The sequence below is a fragment of the Apodemus sylvaticus genome, chromosome 4, assembly GCF_947179515.1.
Source record: "Apodemus sylvaticus chromosome 4, mApoSyl1.1, whole genome shotgun sequence".
Taxonomy (NCBI): Eukaryota; Metazoa; Chordata; class Mammalia; order Rodentia; family Muridae; genus Apodemus; species Apodemus sylvaticus.
The window spans coordinates 116858432-116880704 of record NC_067475.1 but is presented as its reverse complement, the minus strand read 5'-3'; the positions used below and the strand labels follow the sequence as shown (position 1 = coordinate 116880704).

The 22273-nt window shown below is 47.8% G+C and overlaps 1 protein-coding gene across 1 annotated transcript in view; it reads right to left on the bottom strand.

The window, feature by feature from the left end:
* Positions 1–238: 238 nt before the first annotated feature.
* The window catches only part of Setd7 (SET domain containing 7, histone lysine methyltransferase), a 47377-nt gene continuing 25342 nt past the window's right edge, over positions 239–22273 (bottom strand). Inside the window, exons 4-8 of the mRNA XM_052180541.1 lie at positions 20472–20661; positions 17255–17336; positions 14087–14204; positions 10401–10558; positions 239–3834 (exon numbers count right to left, since the gene is read on the bottom strand). Of these exons, the coding sequence (XP_052036501.1) occupies positions 3654–3834; positions 10401–10558; positions 14087–14204; positions 17255–17336; positions 20472–20661 (729 nt within the window). The 3' untranslated portion in view covers positions 239–3653. The remainder of the gene's footprint in view (positions 3835–10400; positions 10559–14086; positions 14205–17254; positions 17337–20471; positions 20662–22273) is intronic.

Sequence of the window (22273 nt, the reverse complement as noted above, 5' to 3'; positions counted from 1 at the left end):
AGCTGCTAGGCAAATGTCGGACGCTGAGCTCTATCTGCAGCCCGACGCAATTTTAATTGTCACAATTAAAGTTTGTAAATGATTACATGGCCTTGTTGGCGTGCGCGCGCACGTGTGTGTGTGTGTGTGTGTGTGTGTAGGGGTTTGGTGATAAGGAAATAGTTTTTCAAGTGTGATGAACCCCAAAGGGTAATGAGGCTTGCCTCTAGTCCCAGTCAGGTTCAAAGAGGTCTTGACCAAAAAAAAAAAAAAAAAATTCCTCTTAAGTTGTTGGAGAGATCAGGAATTGAAAGGGTTAAAATAAGAAACTCAAGTCTTCGCCTGTTACTTTGTAACCATATCATTCCTTTTGTGTCCTACTTCAGTTCTTAAGTTTGCTTTTGTTAGTTCCAGCTTATGTATGCCCCAGTAGGGGGACATGCTCCGTGGATTAGTTCCTAGTCCTAACTCCTAACTCTAACACAAGGTAATAATAGTTCATCATAAAAAGATGCTAAGGATGGATCAAGTCATGCAGGGTTGGACTGAGATAGCTCTGAATGAGTCCCCGCGAGACCAAGGCGTCAGACAAGTGCACAGGCTCCGGCGGTTTGGAAGACAGCAGACAAAGTTACTTTCTTTCTCGACCACATAAAATCTCAATCATGCCTGCGGTTACGACCCTGAGAGAAGACCACACTTGCCCTCTTCCCGTTGCCTTCTACAGCGGAAGTGACGTAGAAGGCTCGTCCTGAGACTTTTCCATTTTGGCTCAAGCAAGAAGCACAAGCCAGCCTCCCTCAGCAGTCAATTCTCTATGCAGTGCCTACGCTGTCCGTTTCTCTACCCCAGAGTGTCGGTCTGGCCTCTCTAACAGTTGCAACCTGTGATGATGCTTGGTATTTTGGAAAGAGAGGGAGAGGGAAGGGGAGGGAAAGTGAGGGAAGGAGAGGGATGAGGGAGAGGGATGAGGGTTGAGGGAGAGGGTGGGGGGGCGGTGACTGGAAGGGGTCACAGTCAGGGAACGGCACAGAGTCCAGCAAGAGAGAAGAGGACCTTAAGACATAAAGAGGTGGAGCAATCAGCCGGGCTGCCACTCTGCACCTACACCTGGGCTTCTCACACAGCGGGAGGAGCTCAAAGGCACCGGAAGCACATAGGGAGGAGGGAGGCTCAGCTGTGGGGACCGCTTCCTGTGATTGGTCTAAGGGTCACAGACACACTGCTGGGTTTGAAGTCCAGTGCGCCTTCGTCCACTATGGAACGGGGAACGGTTCCCATCCACGTGTGTGTGTGTGTGTGTCGGGGTGCACACATGCCACACTGGGTGTGGTCAGAGGCTAGCTTTCAGGAGTTGGCTCTCCCCTTCTACTATATAGGTCCTACAGCTTAACTCAGGCCACAGGCTTGGCAACAAGCACCTTCACCTGCTAAACGAGTTTGCTGACCCTCAAGCCCCCCACCCCGAATTTGTTTTTGAGTTCCATTTGGACGAGATTGCTAGAGTAGCCCTTTAGGATAGAGGTTGAGCCCCCACAGTGACCGAGGCTAAGGTTCCATGCCCAGGTGTGAAATCCTGTGAACCCAGGCGACTGGAGGTGGCACCTGCTCTCTCTTTGTGCCTCACCCAGTGACTGGGGTCAGCCATCTTTCTCCCCAAAGCAGCCAACTCTCTTTGCACACATTTACATAAAAGCTCCTCTCAGAATCTGTATCCACAGACTCGCGGCCTTCTGTCTCAGTTTACTGAATGGTCTCTTTCCACAGAAGAGAAGCCATCCTATCCTGCTGTGACTTGTGGTCTAAAAACTGTTCAGCCCTCTTTACAGGAGACTCCTCACAAGCCCTGGAAATGTTTCTCCCAAGGGAACTATCTCCTTAAGCTTTCAAACAGGGCCATGACTAGCTCTCCTGGAAAGCCTGGTCCCCTGGTGCAGGGCCTGACGGAAGGGATGTTAGGGAGCTTGGGAAGGAGCCCAGGTGTGGTTATCAGAACGGAGGGTGGGGGGCGGCGGCTGAGTTCTCCATCTGGGGCTGTTTGATGGACAAGCTGCATCACAGCCCCAGATAGAGGCCTCGTGAAGAACTCGGTGCAGCTGACAAGGGAATGTCAAGTGTCTCCTCCTCCATTTCCGCCCTGTCCCAAGCATCTCTCCCCTTTCCCAGATCCCTCAAGGATCTATTGCAGCTTGGAAAGCCTTAGCTTTTAAGCCTAACCGAACACAGGCCACAGGTAGCACTGCTGACAGCTGCAGGCCTTAGCAACTGCTGTTCCCAGGCCTTCTTGGTGATGGAGCTATGCCTTGGGGAGGTGTCCCCCCAAACTTGGCATTCATTCAGAGCAATCCAGTTAGGTTACAGATCTAATGTGCTAAACTAAAATAATGGGGTTTTCTCTGTATTTCTGCAGTTGTGATTATGTATGGCTTGAGGAGGCTGAAATGCTAATGGGATTAACTGCACAGGTGTGAGCGCTTGGCTCCTAGCTCTGGAAGCAGCTAAGTGCTTTGAAATCGCTGTGACGAGAAAGCAGCTTTAGCTAAAGATCTGATTTGTACCCAGTGATCAGCGCGTCTGCCTTCATGACACTGATTTCAGAGAGAATTCTGCATTCTGCCTTGGAATGCACATTGGCTATTGTGTTTGAATTCAATGAGCTGTGTCACAAGCCAGACTCCACTGGGTTCTGTACAATTAATGTGTACCCAAGAAGAAAAAAAAAATTACCAATGCTACTGAAGATACTGCAAAATTGCCATAACAACTGCTTAGAAATACTAATTTTCCTCTTTTCTTCCTGAAAGTATATCTTACAACTCTTTCATAACTTAATGCAAACAAGGTAAATTCATTTCCTCTTCTCACATCTGAAAGCAAAGATATCTTTGTTTACATGCGAGAATAGTAAGTCTATAATAACAGTCTGGCCCTACGAGCCAGGACTTTATATCAGAACATAAGAATGAAATGGTAGAGAAAGAACCAGAGAGACCTGTACGTTGCTACGAATGCAAAATCTGGTTGGATTTCTCTTGTAGAATATAGCTAATATAGTGAAGCTAAAGAATCATTCAAAAGACTGGGCTTCAGTTCACTAAGAGAGTTAAAAACAAAGCCATTCTATTGCAAGAGATACAGATCAAAGGTTAAAAGGCAGCTGACCCTACATGTATATAAAGATGTAATTGCTTCCTGCCCTGCAGTTGGCAACATGCAAGGGTGACTGAACACCATTTGCACTGGCCAGAGAAAAAGGTCATGGAAAAAAAAAAAACATTGACCAAAAAAAAAAAAAAAGAAAGAAAGAAAAAGGAAAAAGAAAAAAGAAAAAAAAGAAAGAAAAGTGACTGAAGAACCCCATTTCCCTTTTCAGCCTAATCATTTGGTATCTCTGAACACAGTCCAGATTTAGACTTTCACCATCAAAGAACATCATGCTGTCTGCAGTTCGACAGTACCTCTCAGTAGGGCATTGTTGCAAGGCTAGCTAATTTTAAATCTGGTATGAGTCATACAGTCAAACCTAGTTAGTATGCGAGAGAGTCGTTGCTAACGCAGGGTGAGAGGATGTAATGTCACGGCACCAACCATCCCTGGTTGTCCCGTTGTCAGATAAATGTAGTGCATAGATCCAAGTTTCCATCCCAGGTCTCTGGAACCCAGGGCCAAGCCTTTCACTTTTGTTGGGTGGCCTGGAAGGCCTTCAGCTCCACCTGATACCACTCAGGGGCTTCCGGGCCGCTCTTCCCCGGGGGGCTGTGGTCATAGCCGTAGGCGACGGTCAGCTCTTCCTCGGCCTCCACAGCTCGCAGGGTGCGGATGCACTTGATGGGACCAAAGCGGGGGTGGACAAACCTAAACGTGGAGATGGGAAGGGTCAATCTTGGGCCAACCCAGGACTTCGGTGCAGAGGGAGCAGCTCACCCACACGCACTGGCTGGGCATCACCCCTGCGTTCTCAGAGAGTGGGCACACTCCCAGCAGCGTCAGCCTCAGCACCCAGATCTGCTGGGTTAGAACACTCTAGGCAAGCTGGGGTGGAGGGCTCAGCTGGTAAATTGTTCATCTAGCACATTTGGGGGCCCAAGGAAAGGATCTTCTCAGTATAACCATAAACCATAAACCAGGTGTGGTGGTCTTGGCACGTGGGGATGGGGTGGGGGAGGGGAATCAGAAACCCAAGGTTCTTCTTGGCTTCAGAGTGAGTTTGAGGCCAGACTGGGATTATGCAACATCCTGTCTCAAAGTTAAAAACCCAAAACCTCACAGAACCCCCCCCCCCACCCCCAGCACATGTTGGGGAGGTCAGAGGACAATATGAAGAAGTTGCTCCTTTTCTTCTACTGTGTTGGTTCAAGGGATCGAACACGGGCCTTTATGACAAGTGCTTGTCATAAACGGGCTCGGTGACAAGTGCTGTTGCCTGCTGAGCCATTTTATTGTCACTCCTCCTTCATGTACACCCTCATGATAAATAAAGGACAGAGGACACATCAAACGGGAAAGAGCCAGTCCGAAATCAGACTGGCCTCTGGGCCTGATGGGACTAAGTATTAGGCTGGCTCCTCTGTGGAGAAAGGTGTGTGTCTGGTGTTTTCTTAGATCACTGGAATAGAACCAGTGACCAAGTGCTCTCTCTGGGCTATGCTCCCAGACACGTGTATGTGGCTTGGGATAACTTTTATGTGGTATAAAAATGAACAACTTCTACTTCACATCAAAGAGGCCTCTCCATCCTACAGGCTATCAAGCTTCGTGCATTTAACTTGGGGATCGAAGAGTTTTGGTTAGCTGCTAACTTCTGGTTTCATATGTATCACCGTGTTCTCGAATGTTCCTATGTTCCTGAATTTCACTTTCCTGATCTATAAAATCATGGCGACACTAGTAAGACGTTCCCTAGATGGTCTCTGTGGTGAGAGTGGGGTCTCATGCAGCATGTCCCTAACATAGTGGCTCGCACAAACCGAGACCCTGCTATCAGCTACTATGAATATAAACATGCACGCATGTGAATATGTATGTAGGAGTGTGTGCATGCATGTATGTGGATATGTGAACAGCACTTATAAGCCGTGGGTGGGCATTCGTATGAGTACATGTGTGCACATACATGTGCATGTGAACATGTGAGTGATCTAAGATTTTGCTCCTTCACCAAGCAGATATCCAGACCATGGACTCAGAACTCTGTGTTAAACCTGGCTTTGGGTGGAGGATATACCTAGAGTACTTGCTGGCACTCAGGTCTCCAGCACCATGGGATCACAAGTTTGTATGTATGTATGTATGTATGTATATGTATGTATGTATGTGAAAGGGTTAACTCAGAAACTTTGGAAAGTTTGCCCCAGAAGGGCAAGTGTTCCCCCTCTCAGAAGAGATAGGCTAAATTACATTCCTCAGACAACAGGGAGGTTCCTACAACTAGGAAAGGCCCAGAGTCATTGGCCATCTACCTATTAACCAATTAGTTTAAAGGTAACACTGTTCTGCCAATCACATTGTGCCTAATGGCGGCTGCCCTGAGAACTGTATAAAAGGTCCATGTGGTTGTTCCTCTACCCATGTGCAGGGTGACTGCAGCATGCTGGATATTAAATAAAAATCCTCTTGCTTTTTACATCAATTTCCGTCTCTGCGTGGTCCACTTAGGGGGTCTCTCTGGTAAGTTAAGACTCCTCTGAGTCTTACATATTTATGTATGTGTTGGGGGTTGGTCTGGTACTGTGTATACAGACGCTAAACACTGGCCTCCCCTAATTTGGTCACCCCCGATGAGCAGATCCTCACATACACCACGTGATGCTATGTAAACCTTGCTTCCCAGTGTAAAACTATTGGTTAAATAAAGGTGGCTACAGCTGGGGAGAGTAGGGGTGGGCGGAGTTTCAGTGACTGGGTTGAGGGGTCAGGTAGGGCCTATGGAAGGAGAACAGGAACTTTCCATTAGAAATGGAACGGAGATGACCAGCAGCACAAGCCCAAGTGAAATGCAGCCCAGGACAGACTGCTGGAACAGAACTAACTTGGGCAAGACTCAAACAGGGGAAGTAGTCAGTCGAGTGTTAGAAAAGTAGATTAAGGAAGGGTAATCTCTCAGTAACTGTGCAAAAGCTGATTAAATAAATCCATAGGACTCTGCCTCAGTTATTGGAAAGCTGGCCGGGTCACACTGACAGAGTTTATTAAAATCCATTTGCACGTATGCATGTGCAGACAGTTATGGTAGTTTGAGCGAAAGGAGCCCCCTCACAAACTCACAGGGAGTGGCACTACTGGGAGGTGTGGCCTTGTTGGAGGAAGTGTGTCACTGGGGGTGGGCTTTGGGGTTTCAAGAAGCCCAAGCAGGGCCCAGTGTCACTCTCTTCCTGGTGCCTATGGATCTGGATATAGAACTTGGAACTACCTCTCCACACCTTGTCTGCCTGCCGACCACCACGCTCCCTCCAGGATGACAACGGACTAACCCTGTGACCTGTAAGCCAGCCCCAGTAAAATGTTTTCTTTTATATGGGTTGCTGTGGTCATGGTGTCTCTTCATAGTGAGAGAAAGCAGACAAAACTGTATTACTGGGTAGCTCTGGCTTGCTCAGAACTCACTGTAGACCAGGCTATCTCTGAACTCAGAGAGAACCTCCTGCCTTTTGCCTACTGAGTGCTAGGATTGAAGACGTGAGCTACCGCATCAGACAATTTTGTCTTTAAGTTGGCATGCTTCATCATAATTCGCATCATATGATGTGGAGCTTTTTGGGGTGCCCTTGGCAGGACCAAGGACAAAGCAATAAGTCCAGGCAGGGCCCTGACGTTAAGGTGGGACAAAGAAGCCGGCTTAGACATCCACATCAGACTACTTGTGTTTATTGTCTTGCTTGGTTTCTCATCCCTTTAACACCTGCCTGTAATTAAAATGGTATAAAAGCAGATTGGAAAAAAACCCACCTTCAGTCTAAGAACTGACTGAGGTCATGCTGCAGTTTTGTCTAATTGTCTCTTTCTTTTCAATCCTGCGCTGGAGAACCTGTTGACTGACTGAGTTGAAATCAATATGATTTCAGCATGAACATTAAATAATGCTCCTGAAGTGGACCTTTGATTAACTTTCTAGAAGAGCTACCGGGGCGGGGGCGGGGGGCGGGGGGCGGGGGGGGGGGGGGCATGATGCTGCAGTTTTGGGCTTAAGACCCAGGGAACGCTTCGTTTCCAGGGTTCCTGTAGCTTCCCTCCCATGCTCACTGTCTTTGCTGTCTTATTATTTTGACGTGGGTTTTTTGTTGTTGTTGATGTTTGTGTTGAGACGTGTCTCACTGTGTAGCTCATGCTGGTATCAGACTCACAGAGATCCTCCTGCCTCTGCCTCCCGAGTGTTGGGATCAAAGAACTCAGCCTCCTCCTGCCTCAGACTTCCAGGCACTAGATTTACGGGTGGACACCACCACACCCAGTGCGTTCTTAAGTTTGAGGAGACAGAACAGAAAGAAAGAACTCATTTTCAGAGTTAAGGTACCGGGGACACACTGCTGGGGGGCCACTCTGCCCCCAGGTCTGAGATCTGACAGGAAGTTCCTGGGAGGAGATAAAAGTTTCTGGAAAGCATCCAGATAAGGGCCAGGGTAAATGGGCAGAATATGAGTTCAGCATGAGTGAGGGCCTGGGTTCAATCTCTAACATAAAGGGAGGAAGGAAGGAGGGAGGGAAAGAAGGAAGGGGGGGAGGGATGGAAGGGTGGAGAGGGACCTGTAAAATGCTCAGAGGTCATGGCTACAGAAGTAGCAAAGACCCCAAACCTCTGGGCCACAGAGCTCTGGACCTTAGCTCACAGGCATGGTACCGTATTCACTTGTGTAACTGTTCCCTGGGTGTTTGTTTTGTGCCAGATTTCAGTACAGCAGCACAGGGAAGTGCTCTCTCACTTCTATGAATGAGTACGGTAATGCCAGTGGCCTGGGGAACAACTCGTAGATGCCAGGAGTTGTGATGTGAAGTTAACACTTGGTTATTGTACTGGCTAGTTGTGTGTGTCAACTTGACACAAGCTGGAGTTATCACAGAGAAGGGAGCTTCAGTTGGGGAAGTGCCTCCATGAGATCCAGCTGTCGGACATTTTCTCAATTAGTGATCAAGAGGGGAGGGCCCATTTTGAGTGGTGCCATCCCTGGGCTGGTAGTCTTAGGTTCTATAAGAAAGCAAGCTGAGCAAGCCAGGGGAAGCAAGCCAGTCAGTGACATCCCTCCATGGCTTCTGCATCAGCTCCTGCTTCCTGATCTGCTTGAGTTCCAGTCCTGACTTCCTTTTGTGATGAACAGCAGTGTGGAAGTGTAAGTTGAATAAACCTTTTCCTCCCCAACTGGCTTCTTGGTCATGATGTTTGTACAGGAATAGGAATTCTGACTAAGACAGTTATTATTCAAAGAGTCTTCTCCTCCACCATATAACCGACTTCTGGCCACACTGGGCTTGAAAGTCGAACACCAGCAACAAACACAAAGAAAACAAACAGAAAACTTCCAAACAAAACCTGCTGAGCGGAGAGTGAGTTTGCACAAACAGAAACTTTCCAGTTCTCTCTTGCCTTGGGGAGAAACGCCATCTTGACAGTGAAGCCACGGAATGGCTTGACTCAAGGGAGGGGGTCGGAGCGGTATTGGGCACAGTTAGTGACCATGGCTTTAAGGGGCTGCTGTTGTGTCAGCACAGCTGGGAAGGAGTCCAGCCACATGTACACTAGCCGTGCAAGCCCCGCAACTAATAATGTCAGCTTTGTTTCCGTGTCCTCTGCCGCTCCAGCTGGCCCTTTAGATGCAGCTGGAGCTCCAGGTACCTGTTATGTTACTGGCTGCCAAGGAAAGCTAGGCACTGCCAGGACAGTGTCCGAAGCATCTTAAGGACAAGTCCTGGGACATTTCCTAGCAAGCCCCAAATCTTGGCAAGGTCTTATAGATGAGATGTTGGGAGTCATGCTCTGGACATGTCTGCTGTGATCATGCACAGCAGAGGGGCTGCAGCCGCGGCACCAAACAAGAAAGGTTACGCTGTACCACTGAGCCGCACTGCCACCCATTATCTGTGTGCACGTACGTATGCAGGTGCGTGTGCGTGTTGAGATTAGTCTTGTGTGCTGTGTATTCAGATGCTGAGTTCTGTGCCCCAGGGTCAGGTTGCCATCTGGACACAGGCAATGTGTTGACTAATGTGCTGTAAAGAATGCTCGCCAGTAATCTCTGATTGGATAATAAAAAGCTGTGAGTGTGAAGGGGGAGAGGAAAGCAGGACTTGAGATTGAGTAGGGGATCTGGGGGAGGGACCATGAGAAGGAAGGAAGGAAAGAAGGAAGGAAGGAAGGAAGGAAGGAAGGAAGGAAGGAAGGAAGGAAGGAAAGAGGCTGGAGAAGGTGGTCTCTACGAGGCAGGATGGACCATGGTCAAGAGAAAATCACAGAGGACACACATACAACAGAGCAAACAGAGGAAGACTCAGTTGGCAAGTGACACAGGGCCTGTGACTGGGATGCAGGTTAGACAGGCTCAGAACCTGCCTAGTTTCAGGCTTATAGCTTGTTAATAAAAATACCGGGGCTGAGCCGGGCGGTGGTGGCGCACGCCTGTAATCCCAGCACTCTGGGAGGCAGAGGCAGGCAGATTTCTGAGTTCGAGGCCAGCTTGGTCTACAGAGTGAGTTCCAGGACAGTCAGGGCTATATAGAGAAACCCTGTCTCGAAAAAACCAAATCCAAACAAAACAAAACAAAAAACAAAAAACCACCCCAAATAAAAAAAACCATTAAAAAAATAAATAAATCCTTAAAAAAGAAAAGATGACTTCTATACATGTGTATACGGGTATGTCTGCTCCTGTGCGCATGCGTATGTGGGAGCCAGAGGATGGCTTCAGGTGTGGTCCTCAAATACCCTGTTTTTGGACTGGGTTACTCACTCCCTGAGTTGGGTAAGCTGGGTGGCCAGCGAGCATGGGGATCCCCCTGCCTCTGCCTCCTCAGTGACAGGATTGCAGGTTCCCTCGCCTACACTTAGCTGTTTCTGTGGATGCTGGGTGAGGACTGAACTCAGGTCCCCCGCCTGCCCCGCCCCTGCCCCGCCCCTGCCCCGCCCCCGCCCCGCCCCAAGATGTGATTCTTAAATGGGCAAAGCCTGAGGGCGAATAAGGACAGCAATAAGACAGCCGCCACGTTTCTAGGGTATTTCTACTTTTCAAAGCCTGTTTCCATATCCTGCCTGGAAGGCAAGCTGCTCAGATCTGGGAGCCTTAAACAACAAGGCTGAGGTTCACAGCAAGCCCTCCCCCCCCATTATTCTGTGAGAACAGAGCAGCCATCGCCTGAAGCTTAGGGACCTTTCCTGTGCCCTCCTCCGCCCTGGGGTCCCTCTGCACGGATCCAAGCAGCCACTGCGTCCTACTTACAGGTCATAGATGCAGTTAGGAGTAAAGGAGTGATTCGCCTTGTGTCCCAAGGAGGCACAGTACTTGGACACGTGGTTATAGGGTTCAGGCACATCAATGACTGTTTCCTCGTCCAGGGAGAGAGTGTTCCCGTTGAGGGCCCAATCCCTGCTGTCAACCTGCAAAACACAAGGAAGCTGAAAGCTCGGAGAGGGCCTTCCTCACAAAAGCTCACAGCACGCCTGAGGCGCTAACTCACTTAGCTTGACACTTCACAGTGAGAGCAAGTGCTGCAGACGCGCAAGACATCCAAGACGTCCTCCTACGCAAGGACGGTGTGACCAGACAGCTCAACCCACTGCTCGTTGGATTCCCCTCATTTACAAAGACACACAAAAATGTCAGATAAACCCAAACTAAAAATAAATGGAGTGGCTGTCGAGATTTGAGTCCAGTCCCAGAGCCGCACCGTCGAAGGTGAGAACCTATTCCAGGGACCTGTGCTCTGACTTCCACTCTCGACAGTGGCACATGATGCCTCCGAATAATTTTTTTCCCCTAGACAGGGTTTCTCTGTGTAGCCCTGGCTGTCCTGGAACTCACTCTGTAGACCAGGCTGGCCTCGAACAGCTCAGAGATCTATCTTCCTGCCCCTGCTTCCCCAGCGCTGGGATGAAAGGGGCACATCAACACTAATCAGTCATAAATGTATTTTTAAAACATTTATTAAAAGGTCCACACTTCTGTTCTAGCAGAGGAATTGGGGATGAGGAAGCAGTCTCCCAGCCTGTGTGTTCCCATACCTAAGTGTGACTTGTCACCTATAGCACAACCACCAGCCACCAGGCTGCACACTGGGAGGCCAGAACAGCCCTTTGGGGCTTTCAAAGAAAAGGAAAAAAAAATGGTCATGCTACTCTGGTTTATCTTCAGATTGTACAAATCTTTCTCCTTTCACTAGAAAGGGTCGTGTTTTCATAGGAATATGTCGCTTCTAGAAGGCATGTCCAAGTTTCTGACATTGTGACACTATTGTGGTCTACAATTCATGTCTGTGAGCCACATATTGAATTAAAAACAAAACAAGAGGCTGGAGAGATGGCTCAGTGGTTAAGAGCACCGACTACTCTTCTGCAGGTCCCGAGTTCAATTCTCAGTAACCACATGGTGGCTCACGACCATCTGTAATGGGATCTGATGCCCTCTTCTGGTGTGTCTGAAGACAGTGACAGTGTACTCACATATCCAAAATTAATCTTTGAAAAGAAACTATAAAACAAAACAGTATCTCTTAAGCTTTAAGTAAACTTACAACTTTCTATTAGGCTATGTCTGAAGTTATCCTGGGTCTCATGTAGCCTGTGAATCACAGGTTGGCCACCCTGCCTAGGTGAACCGGCTCTTCCTCTGACACTATGTTTAGATGTGACATCATTCAGTCACTGGGCAGTCTTAGCTCTCAGTGCTCCCTTCCTGCCATGGAAGTGCTCGTGGTGTGGTTTGTGCTACGCGCCCATTAGGTGGGGTATCAGAGCCTCCAGTGCACAGGGTGCGAGCGAAACCTCCTGTGCTGCTGCAACCATCACGGTATCAGATGCCAGCCTGCCTCTGCCTTCAAAACCTTCCTTGAACTATGCAGTTCACACTGGATTTGTTGACCTTGGGCAAACTGTTTAATCTCTCTTAGGTTTTTGTTTCCTCATCCGAAAAGTGTTCAAATAAAGAAGCAGAGGTTTAAATATTTAAAAATCCAGCATGCTTCCAAATTCAAACCCTTTTGAGGCTGCTATGAGGTAATCGGAAGAAGCCACAACCGACCTCATTTTGGTCACAGGCAAAAGGTAGATAAAATAAAAAATACAGAACAGCTTCCCTCAAGCTAGGTACACAGGGTGAACAGGAACGTCAAATGTCCTATTTTGACTGAGGTCCTATTCTTAAGACAATATACATATGCAAATATTAAAAAAAACCCAAACATTTTCTGGTCCCAAGCATTTAAGATAAGTGGTGCCCCACTTGTAATACCTCCTTTCCATGTCGAATGTCTTGGACCTTCCGGAGGTCTGGCGAAGGGCGGTCACCTGCATGGGTGTCAGCTCCTCCTTGCCTTTTGCCTGCCCAGCTGCTTCGAATGTGTGACTAACTGGACCCTTTTGTGAAACGTGAGACCCTGGCTGTGAACCTAAACTCCGTACGCGTCTCAGAAGTCTGAGCACCTCGGGGCTCGAGGACTGCGCTGGCGGCTTCAGACTTGCTCCTGGTCAGACACCCCGTGAGCTTAACCAGAGCCACCTATGGAGGTCTAACATATGCCAAAGACTGTTTGTTTGTTTGTTTATTTATTTTAAAAGATTTATTTATTTCACGTATGTGAGTACACTGTCACTATCTTTACACACACCAGAAGAGGGCATCAGATCCCCATTACAGATAGATGGTCGTGAGTCACCATGTGGTTGCTGGGAATTGAACTCAGGACCTTCGGAAGAGCAGCCAGTGCTCTTAACTGCTGAGCCATCTCTCCAGCTACAAAAACTGTTGTCTTAAAGGCAAGAGGTGCTGTGGGTTTCACCAACGTATGGAGAGGCCAGAGAACAACTTCAGTGTCCTTTCCGCAAGGATTCTTTTTTTTTTTTTTTTGGTTTTGGAGACAGGGTTTCTCTGTGTAGCCTTGGCTGTCCTGGAACTCACTCTGTAGACCAGGCTGGCCTCGAACTCAGAAATCCGCCTGCCTCTGCCTCCCAAGTGCTGGGATTACATACAGGCGTGCTGCCACCACGCCCGGCTCTGCAAGGATTCTTGATGTCTGTCTGCCTGCCTGCATTCTGTCTTTCCTTCCTTTCTTCCTTTTATTTTATTTTATTCTATTTTTTTTTTTGCAGACAAGGTTCTCTGTGTACTCCTGGCTGTACTTTTCTTTTTTTTTCCTTCCTTCCTTCCTTCTTTCCTTCCTACCTTCCCAGGGTCTCTCACTGACTAGACCTTGCCCAGCAGGCTAGGCTGGCCGTCCAGTGAGTCCCAGGGACCCACCTGTCTGCAGCTCCAGGCACTATGGTTGCAAGTATATGTGAGCACGCCCAGCTTTTAAAACCCGGGCTCTGGGAATCAGATGAGCTTCCTCCTCCCTGAAAAGCAGACACTTTAATGCCTGTAGCATCTCCCCATCACCCCCAAGCCGCAAGACATGGCCTTGACCTATATAGCCCAGGCTTGCCCAGGACTCACGAGTCTCCGGTCTCATCCTCACAGAGGCAGGGGTTCTGACCAACATCCCCTCCGGACTCTGAGAGTAGATGATGACAGATTTAAAGGAGCTCATTCCCAGGGGCTGAGCCTCGGGTGGGGACGCTGCTGTGTACCGGACCTGCACGATCCCCTCGCTTTTGGCCTTTCAGGTGCGAAGGTTACAGGCGTGCACCACCACACCCTGCCTGACTCAACTTATGGCTTTTGTGTTTGGATTTTTTTGCACTAAAACAAGAGATGGAGACCATCATGTAACTTTGAATTAACAGGAGTAGGGGCTTTCCTAAATAACATACCACATTGGAGGCCATTAAGGATCTTGGGTTTCAGATGCTGGGTGTGGTCTAGAGGAAACACGCGACTGTGTCATCATCCCACTTCCTATGACCATGAACGTGGCTTGTTTAACCTAAAGCCCTTTAACCAATTAGGTTGAAGTTCACATCTTTCCCACGTACCTCTTGGTGTGTAATTCGGACTCCGTTATAAAACGACATAACAGTATTGGGTCCCACTGCTACCTTGGAAAACAGTCCTTCTCCAGCACTGGAGATGAGAGAGTCGGCGACATAAACCCTAAATGCATACATATAAAATAATAAAAATCAGATCGTGAGCTTTTCAGCATGACCTGCTCAACAAAGGAAGGAAGGGGTCGGGGAGGGGTCAAGAAAGTGAAGCACAGTGTGTTAGCAACAGGAACGGAAGAAACACCTTCTGTCTCTGTCAGAGTTGTACTCAAACTGAGCTCCATCACCTCACTCCTTTAGACGAAGCATCTGGCTCAGGTTGGCCTCACACTTGCTCGGGATACAATAACAACAGGAACTACTTCTTTATTATTATTTTATTTTGAGACAGGTTCTCTCTGTGTAGCCCTGGCTGTTCTGGAACTCTCTATATAACCAGGCTGGTCTCAGACTCACAGAGATCCTCCTTCCTCTGCCTCTGGAGGACCCAGTGGCAACCACCTGATGATAATGAGGAACTTTCTGCTTCCACCTCAAGTGCCCAACTTTATGTGGTGCCAGAGATCAAACACCTAGGGCTTTATACATTCTATTAATTGAGCTATATCCCCAGGCCTCAAACAACGTCTTCTCTAGGAATGGGGAGATGGCTGTTCTTCTACATGACCTGGGTTTGGTTCCCAGCACCCACATGGCATCTCACAATTATTTGTAGCCACAGCTCCGGGAATCTGATACCCTCTTCTGGCCCCCGTGGGCACTGCACACACAAGGTGCAGACACACATGCAGGCAAATGCTCACGCACATAATTCTTTTAATGTCTTCTTTAACAAGGAATAATTATTATAGATTTCTGAAGCCACCCATACCCCATATACCTTTTTGAAAAAGAAGAGAATATTTATACCTAATGATGATTTTTAGTTTTACCAGACAAAAAAACATTCCCCAACTTTTCAAAGCCAGATAATAGAGAGAGACTATTTCTTAGTTAAATGCTAAGATGGACTGTTTACAGTGACAACTGATGAGATATATCCAACAAGAATTTCCCAACATGCTGGGCAGTGGTGGTACATGCCTTTAATCCCGGCACTTGGGAGGCAGAGGCAGGTGGATTTCTGAATTTGAGGCCAGCCTGGTCTACAGAGTGAATTCCAGGACAGCCAGGAGTATACAGAGAAACCCTGTCTTGAAAAACCAAAAAAAAAACAAAAAAAACAAAAAAAACAAAAAAAAACAAAAAACAAAAAACAAAAAACAAAACAAAAACCAAACCAAAAAAAAAAAAAAAAAAACCAAACCAAAAAAACAAAAAACAAACAAAAAAACAAAAAACAAAAAAAACAAAACAAAAAAAAAGAACTTCCCAGCAAAGGGATTAAAGCAGAGGTCAGCTGGCTACAGGTCAAATCTGCCTGCTCCTCAATTTTGTTGATAAAGTTTTATTGAGACACCATGGCCTTCCCCAGTTTGCTGAATACTGTGTCTGGCGTGTTTGACTGCTGCTAGGCTCAAAGGCAGAGCCGAGTCTGTGCAGCAGACAACACAAGGCCTCCGAGCTTCCACACTGTACTCAGTGTACATACAAAGGGCTCCTACACACGCACAGCTTTACAAGAAAAGCACTCTTGGTTGTGTGGATGCAATAGAAACTTACATTCCACCAACAAAGCCTTCATTTCATGCACTGATGGATGACCCTGCTAGAGGCCGAGCAATCTGTAATTTTGGCTTATTCTATGGACTGGAAATCTGAATTATTGTTTCCAATTCTGCTCCTTTCCTGTGACAGAATGATACATTTCACCCTTCTGCCAGGTGACCTCCTGACAGCGCAGAAGGGTGGTACATCCCCCACCCCCTGCTGCCTCTGCTGGAAGACCGTGGGGGAGGACCCTGCCGCTGGGTGTCCGGTGTTAAGAGATATAGTGAGTCTCTACCAGTCTCTTCCAGCTTCCACTGCCTCCAGGAAAAAAAGAAAATATGTCCTGGGGGTTGTTTTTCTTTAGCCAGAGTCTTGGAATGAAGAGATGTGAAACAGACCTGAACCTGACTTGAATCCTGGAGCCCAGCCTAGTCTGGCTGAGCCTGGTGAAGCTCAAATAAAAATGGCTGAACCTAAGCCAACCTCCAGGACCATGCGTGTGACACAACATGCTCACCCCTGTAAACAGGCGGTTTGAGAGTTTTGCTATGCAGAATTTCACAACAGCAGCCTAGACTGATAAATACAGTCGGCCCTGTAGTCTATGGGGCTAACACAAAAAAGTCTGCACCCCTGGCCCTGGGCCAGAACCTCTTGTCAAAAAAAGGAGGACATTCTCTCCCTGCCTGTGGTACTGTGGGATCAGCTCTGTCAGGCAGACCAGGAGGAGGCTTCTCAGATGGGAGCAGAAAAGAAACTCGAGATAAAGCATGCCCTGGGGGCTGGGGGCTGTTCTTACTCACACGTAGACCAGCTGCTGGAGAGTAAGGAGAGTTCTGAGCACAGTCATCCCCTAGTTAACGGGCAGTCAGCCCCAGCACGTTAGGTGTGAAATGGGAGACCTGACTCGGTGGGGAGCTTTTATGTTTACCATTACTTGCTTTCTTTCTACCCTGTCTTCCCTTATAAATAAAGAAGTTGCTTTATGGTCCAAGGGTCAGGCTGCAGAGAGTAGAGTTGTGCTGAAAGTATAGGTCAGGCTTGAAAGAGCACGAACTGTTTCCCTCGGGGGAGCCCTGGCAGGGCCTGGGACATTGGCCCTGTGGGTAAAGGCGCCTCTTTTCAAGCCTGACCCCTTCCACATGGTGGGAGGAAAGAACTGATTTCAAAAGTTGCTCTCTGATTTCTCCATCCACCCAGAGTCCTAAGAAAGGGGACATTTGAAAGGGAATGACTGCCTGTCTGCCTGCCTGACCTAACACCTTTCTTAGAGAATTCACTCTAGGATAAGATGAACTGGCTTGATGCTGTAGAAACACTCTACAGCCAGGCTGGCTCTAAGAATACAACTGGTCTTCTTCTTCAGGATACCCAAATCCTTGGAAGAGGTGCCTAGGAAACGTGCTCATTTGGAGCAGCTTGGGTTGAGCAGGAACCGCAGAGGCTCACGGGTGCCCGCCACCAGGGCACACACAGTGCTGTGAAAGCCACAAGGAAAACAGTTACCTCTCGGACTCATAAGGGTCTGGAAGGAGGGCGTCACTAGAGATGCAGGAGGAAGTCGATTTATCGAAGTGGTACACGGAACCTAAAAGGCAAATCCACACGTGAGTTCAGGTGCAGAGCCTGGCAGAACATGCAGATGTGCTCGCTCCTTAGTCGCGGAAAGGACAGACAATCACCCGTGCCAATCTGGTTATGCCAGCTAGAACAGCTAAGTCGACCTCTGTCCGTTTACTCTGATTATGTTTTTCAATCTTGCCCCCCACACCTCCACTCCATAAGGAGACAGGGTCCTCCTAAGCTGTCCAGCCTGGCTTTGACCTTGTAATCCTCAAATTTATGAGTGGATAGGATTACAGATCTGCATTTACCAGGCCTGGTTTAATTTAAGCCTTAATGAACAGCCATCAGACTTAACTCTTAGAATTCCTATTTGTCGGTTTTCCTTTATTCAAATGTCTTAAAAATCTGCTTGGGTATTTAAATTTTTAAGCAAAAAAGCGCTTCTTCATAGGATTTTCAGATTGCTCTGGTTAGACCAAACTGGATAATGGTTTTTAAATTTCTCTGAGGTTTTCTTCATAACCAGACAGTCTGTAAACTCCACAGCAGAGCCCAGCAGTTGACTCCTTTACTGAGAGGGAAGTTAGTCTCACACAATTAAGAACAGCGCTGCTCTCCATGCTACATAACTGTCATTTGGCTTCTGTCTCGGTGGCTCAGAACCGGGTGAGCGATCATTCCTGAAGGTATGCAACTCTCCTAGGGTCACTGCTGGCTTTCTGTCAACCCTGGCAATTTCTGAGGGTTCATAAACAAAGAAACAAGATTTGGAACCGGAGAGTCAGCTCCTACAAAGCAAATTATTTTTAGCACCAAGACCACAGGAGCAATCCCATCAGCCAGGTCTTCAGTGGTTGTCATGGTTACCAGACCCCTTTCCTGTTGTTTATAACATACAATGTTAACCTAAATGAACACCTCAAACTTAAGTTAGAAAATCCAAATCAGTCAGTGACAACCTGGTATCAGACCGCTTAAGGATTTCAAAAATAGAACTTTTAGGTGGGCAACTTGGTTACACAGGAGGCAGGAGAGCCATAGGGAGACCAGAGGATCCAGGTATGGGCGGAGGCCGGAAGCTCCTCCTCACTAAGCTGGGCACAGGAGAGGAAGAGGAGGCATGCTCTCCCCAGGCCCAACAATGCATCTGTGGTAAGCAGCCCCTTGGGCTTACATAAACTCAGAAGTCAGGTACACAGGAGCCTGGGAAACAGAGCCTGGAAAAGAAGCAGGCAGAGGAATACGAGGGCCATCGTGATGGCTCTCCTTGGTCAGAGACTTCACTACATCTGTAATTAACCAAGTGGCTACAGGGGTTTGTTTTCTTAACCAAATCACTTGCAGTGGGAAGCGCAACCTTTAATCCAGGTCTTTTGAGGCGGGAAGATCCACCTTTAATCTGGACCACAGGCTCTGAAAGATAATGTTTGACCCAGACCTTGACTCAGGAACTGCTGGAATTTGAGCATCAAATCAGGTGACTTAAAGTTCTGCCTCTTGGGTAGTTTTAAAATTGTGTCGGGGCTAGGGCTGGAGCCCCACTTGAGAACACGTAGGGGCCGTGTGCGAGGCTATAAAGTCAAATCGTACCATTAGATCCCACTGAAAATGCTGTCACGGAGCTGGGCAGTGCTGGCCCACGCCTTTAATCCCAGCACCTGGGGCACAGAGGCAAGTGACCTCTGACTTTGAGGCCAGCCTGGTCTACAGAGTGAGTTCCAGGACAACCAGAGACACAGAAACCCTGTCTCTAAAACAAAACCCCGAACGACTGTAATGGGCTGGAGAGATGGCTCCTGCAGAGGTCCTGGGTTCTATTCCCAGCACCACCTTGGCAGCTCCCAATTGTAACACCAGTTCCAGGCCATCCGACCCCCTCTTCGGGCTTTAGTAGACACCAGGCATGTTGGGGAGCCATAGATCTCTGCATTTGCCACCATTTACCTGCCGAAGGGGTGGGGTGGGACAGCAGGCATTCAGTTTTAAATTAAAAACAAACACAAAAAAACCACCCTTCATTTCCGGATCAAATGAGTTTATGCTTGGGGCACGTGTCTGTGTGTCTGTGTGTCCATGTGTCTGTGTGTCTATGTGTTGGGTGATTCTGAGACTTTGCAGCCTGGAGTTCGCAAGCTCTGGGGCTCTGCCTGCCTGCCCTGCTCTAGTGCCGCATGGCTTCTGTACATAGGTTTTTGAGCCCTAGCTCTGGACTTTAAGTGGCGAGCACTTTCCGACTGAGCTATTTCCACAGCTCCTAGAATAGCAGCAAATATCCAGAAAAGCACCAAGAAAGCAGAGAATGCTCCTGCTGCTTCTCTTAATGGTAACTTTAAAAAAAAAGGATTTTACATATATTTAGCATGTGTGTGTGCATACATGCATACTGTGTATGCTCGTGGGAGGTCCAAGACAGCTTTCAGGAGTTGACTATTCATTCACTACACGGGTCCCAGAGATTGAACGCAGGTCGTCGGCCTCTGAAGCCAGCTCCTGTAGCTGCAGCGCTGTCTCACAGGCTTAATCAGTTTTTCAGTTGATACAGATTTTGAAGTCTTTCTGATCTGATTCTTTAATAGCATAAAATCACAGGGTTCAGTGTTTTAGGGCTCTAGTCATCTGTACTGGTTTAATCGCTATCGTTGTCCCTTCTAGAGTCACCCACGGGCTCCTCCTCATGCGACTTCTCGGCATATCCCCGACACACACACACACACACACACACACAAGCTACACTCTCTCTGTCTCTCATCTTGCACTGTGCCTTGTCATGTGACTCGCAACATAAAGCGAGTGAAAGTTCAGCTTGAGGAGGCCCTGCTGGTATTATCTGATCAGACTCTGACACATCTATGAGCCACTTCGAGAAACAATTGCCCAACATGGCCACTGTGCCTTCAGATTGGGCCCCACCATAAAACACAGATCAAATCTGACCAGAAGCTCAGACTAGCCTGGCTCAGCCTCGCCAGCCCAGACCAGGCTAGACCAGCTGAACCTGGGGACACAGCAGACCTGTGTTTGTTGTCATAGAACAGGAAGGGGCCAAGGGGTCTGTTTTTTTGCCCAAATCTGACTGACACTCCATTAAAGTGGGCTGCTCAGAGAAGGAAAGAAACCTCTTCAGCCTGTCACCCCACTGGGAGCAGATCCAACTTACTTCCCGCCGTCACTTCAAAGTGTGGCCTCCCTTCTTCGGTGGCCATGAGGGTGGCGAGTTTCCCTTCAAGCATCTCTCCATCAATGAACTTCCCGTAGAGCGCAGTCCTCTGGTCAGGGTACACATAGGCTATCTTCTCTCCTGTCATCTCCCCATCTTCATTGACTTCCCCGACGAGGCTGCCTCCATCCTGTCAGGAGACACCAAAATATGGAGATATCAGATACAGGGTTCATCTGCAGGGTATGAGTGCAAGACACTTCTCTTCCGCACCCCACTGTGAAGAACGCTGACACTGACAGTTTAAAAATGTAGAGCTATGCGGGGCAGTGGTGGCGCACGCCTGTAATCCCAGCACTTGGGAGGCAGAGACAGGCGGATTTCTGAGTTCGAGGTCAGCCTGGTCTACAGAGTGAGTTCCAGGACAGCCAGGGCTACACAGAGAAACCCTGTCTCGAAAGAACAAATGTAGAGTTGTTGAAGAGTGGAAGCTCTTGATGCCTCCGCAGGTAGCGCCTCTGCCACAGTTTCTGGAATGTTCTAGGCACAGGGGCATGCATGCCTCCTTTAGAGGAGGAAACAGAAGGGCAGTTTATAATCTTGAACTAGTTACTGTCACGTTACCTTCAGAACATAATGCAAACATTTGAGGGAAGCTGTACGTCATTACAGCACACACCTGTAATCTCAGCATTCTAAAGACTGAGGCAGGAGGATTGTGAGTTTTAGGTCAGTTTAGGCTACACACTGTTTCTGTCTTGAATTCCCTCAAAAAAGGGGTGGGTTCAAGTATCTATAGCAGGGTATTATTATCTGTTAGTCTCACCCCTTCACATTTTCTTTTCTTGGGGCTGGAGAGATGGCTCAGTGGGTAAGAGTACCAACCGCTCTTCCGAAGATCCTGAGTTTAAATCCCAGCACCCACATAGTGGCTCACAACCATCCGTAAAGAGATCTGACGCCCCTCTTCTGGTGTCTGAAGACAGCTACAGTGTACTTACATATAATAAATAAATAAATAAATAAATAATAAATGAACAAACACATCTTTAAAAAATTTTCTTTTAAAAGTAATTTATTTTGTGTGCATGGCTGTTTTACTTGCATGTGTGTCTGTGCACTATGTACATGCAGTGGAAGAAGAGGGCAAGAGGACTGGAGCTGGCCTACAGCCAGTTATGAGCTACCATGTGGGTACTGGGACTAGAACCTGGGTCCTCTGGATAAGTGCCCAGTGCTCTAACCACTGAGCCATCTCATCTCTAAAGTCCATCTGTCTTCCTTCCTTTTTCTCTTTATGTTTTTATTTCAAGAAAAGTTCTTGCTCTGTTTTTGAGGCTGGCCTTGAGTTTGTTATCTAGGACAGGATGGCTGTAAATTCACTGTGGCTATCACTGTGTCTGCTTCTCAAGTGCTGGAACTGCGGGAGGCCCAACTCACTTCTCAATAGTCTGCCAAGGAAATCTTAAGGTTGGGTGTGGTTCGCGCGCCTTTGATCTCAGCACTAGGGAAGCAGAGGTAGGCAGATCTCTGATCTGTAACTGTGAGGCCAACCTGGTCTATTCAGGACAGCCAGGATTGTATAGGGAGATCCTGTCTCAAAAGTACAATACAACAAAATCTCAGTTAAAATGTACTTTAAAAATTATTTTTGAGGCCAGCCTGGTCCACAGAATAAGTTCCAGGACAGCCAGGGCTACACAGAGAAACCCTGTCTCAGGGGGAAAACAAACAAACAAACAAACAAACAAACTATATGTGTATATATATATATATATCAAACAAACAAACTATATGTGTAT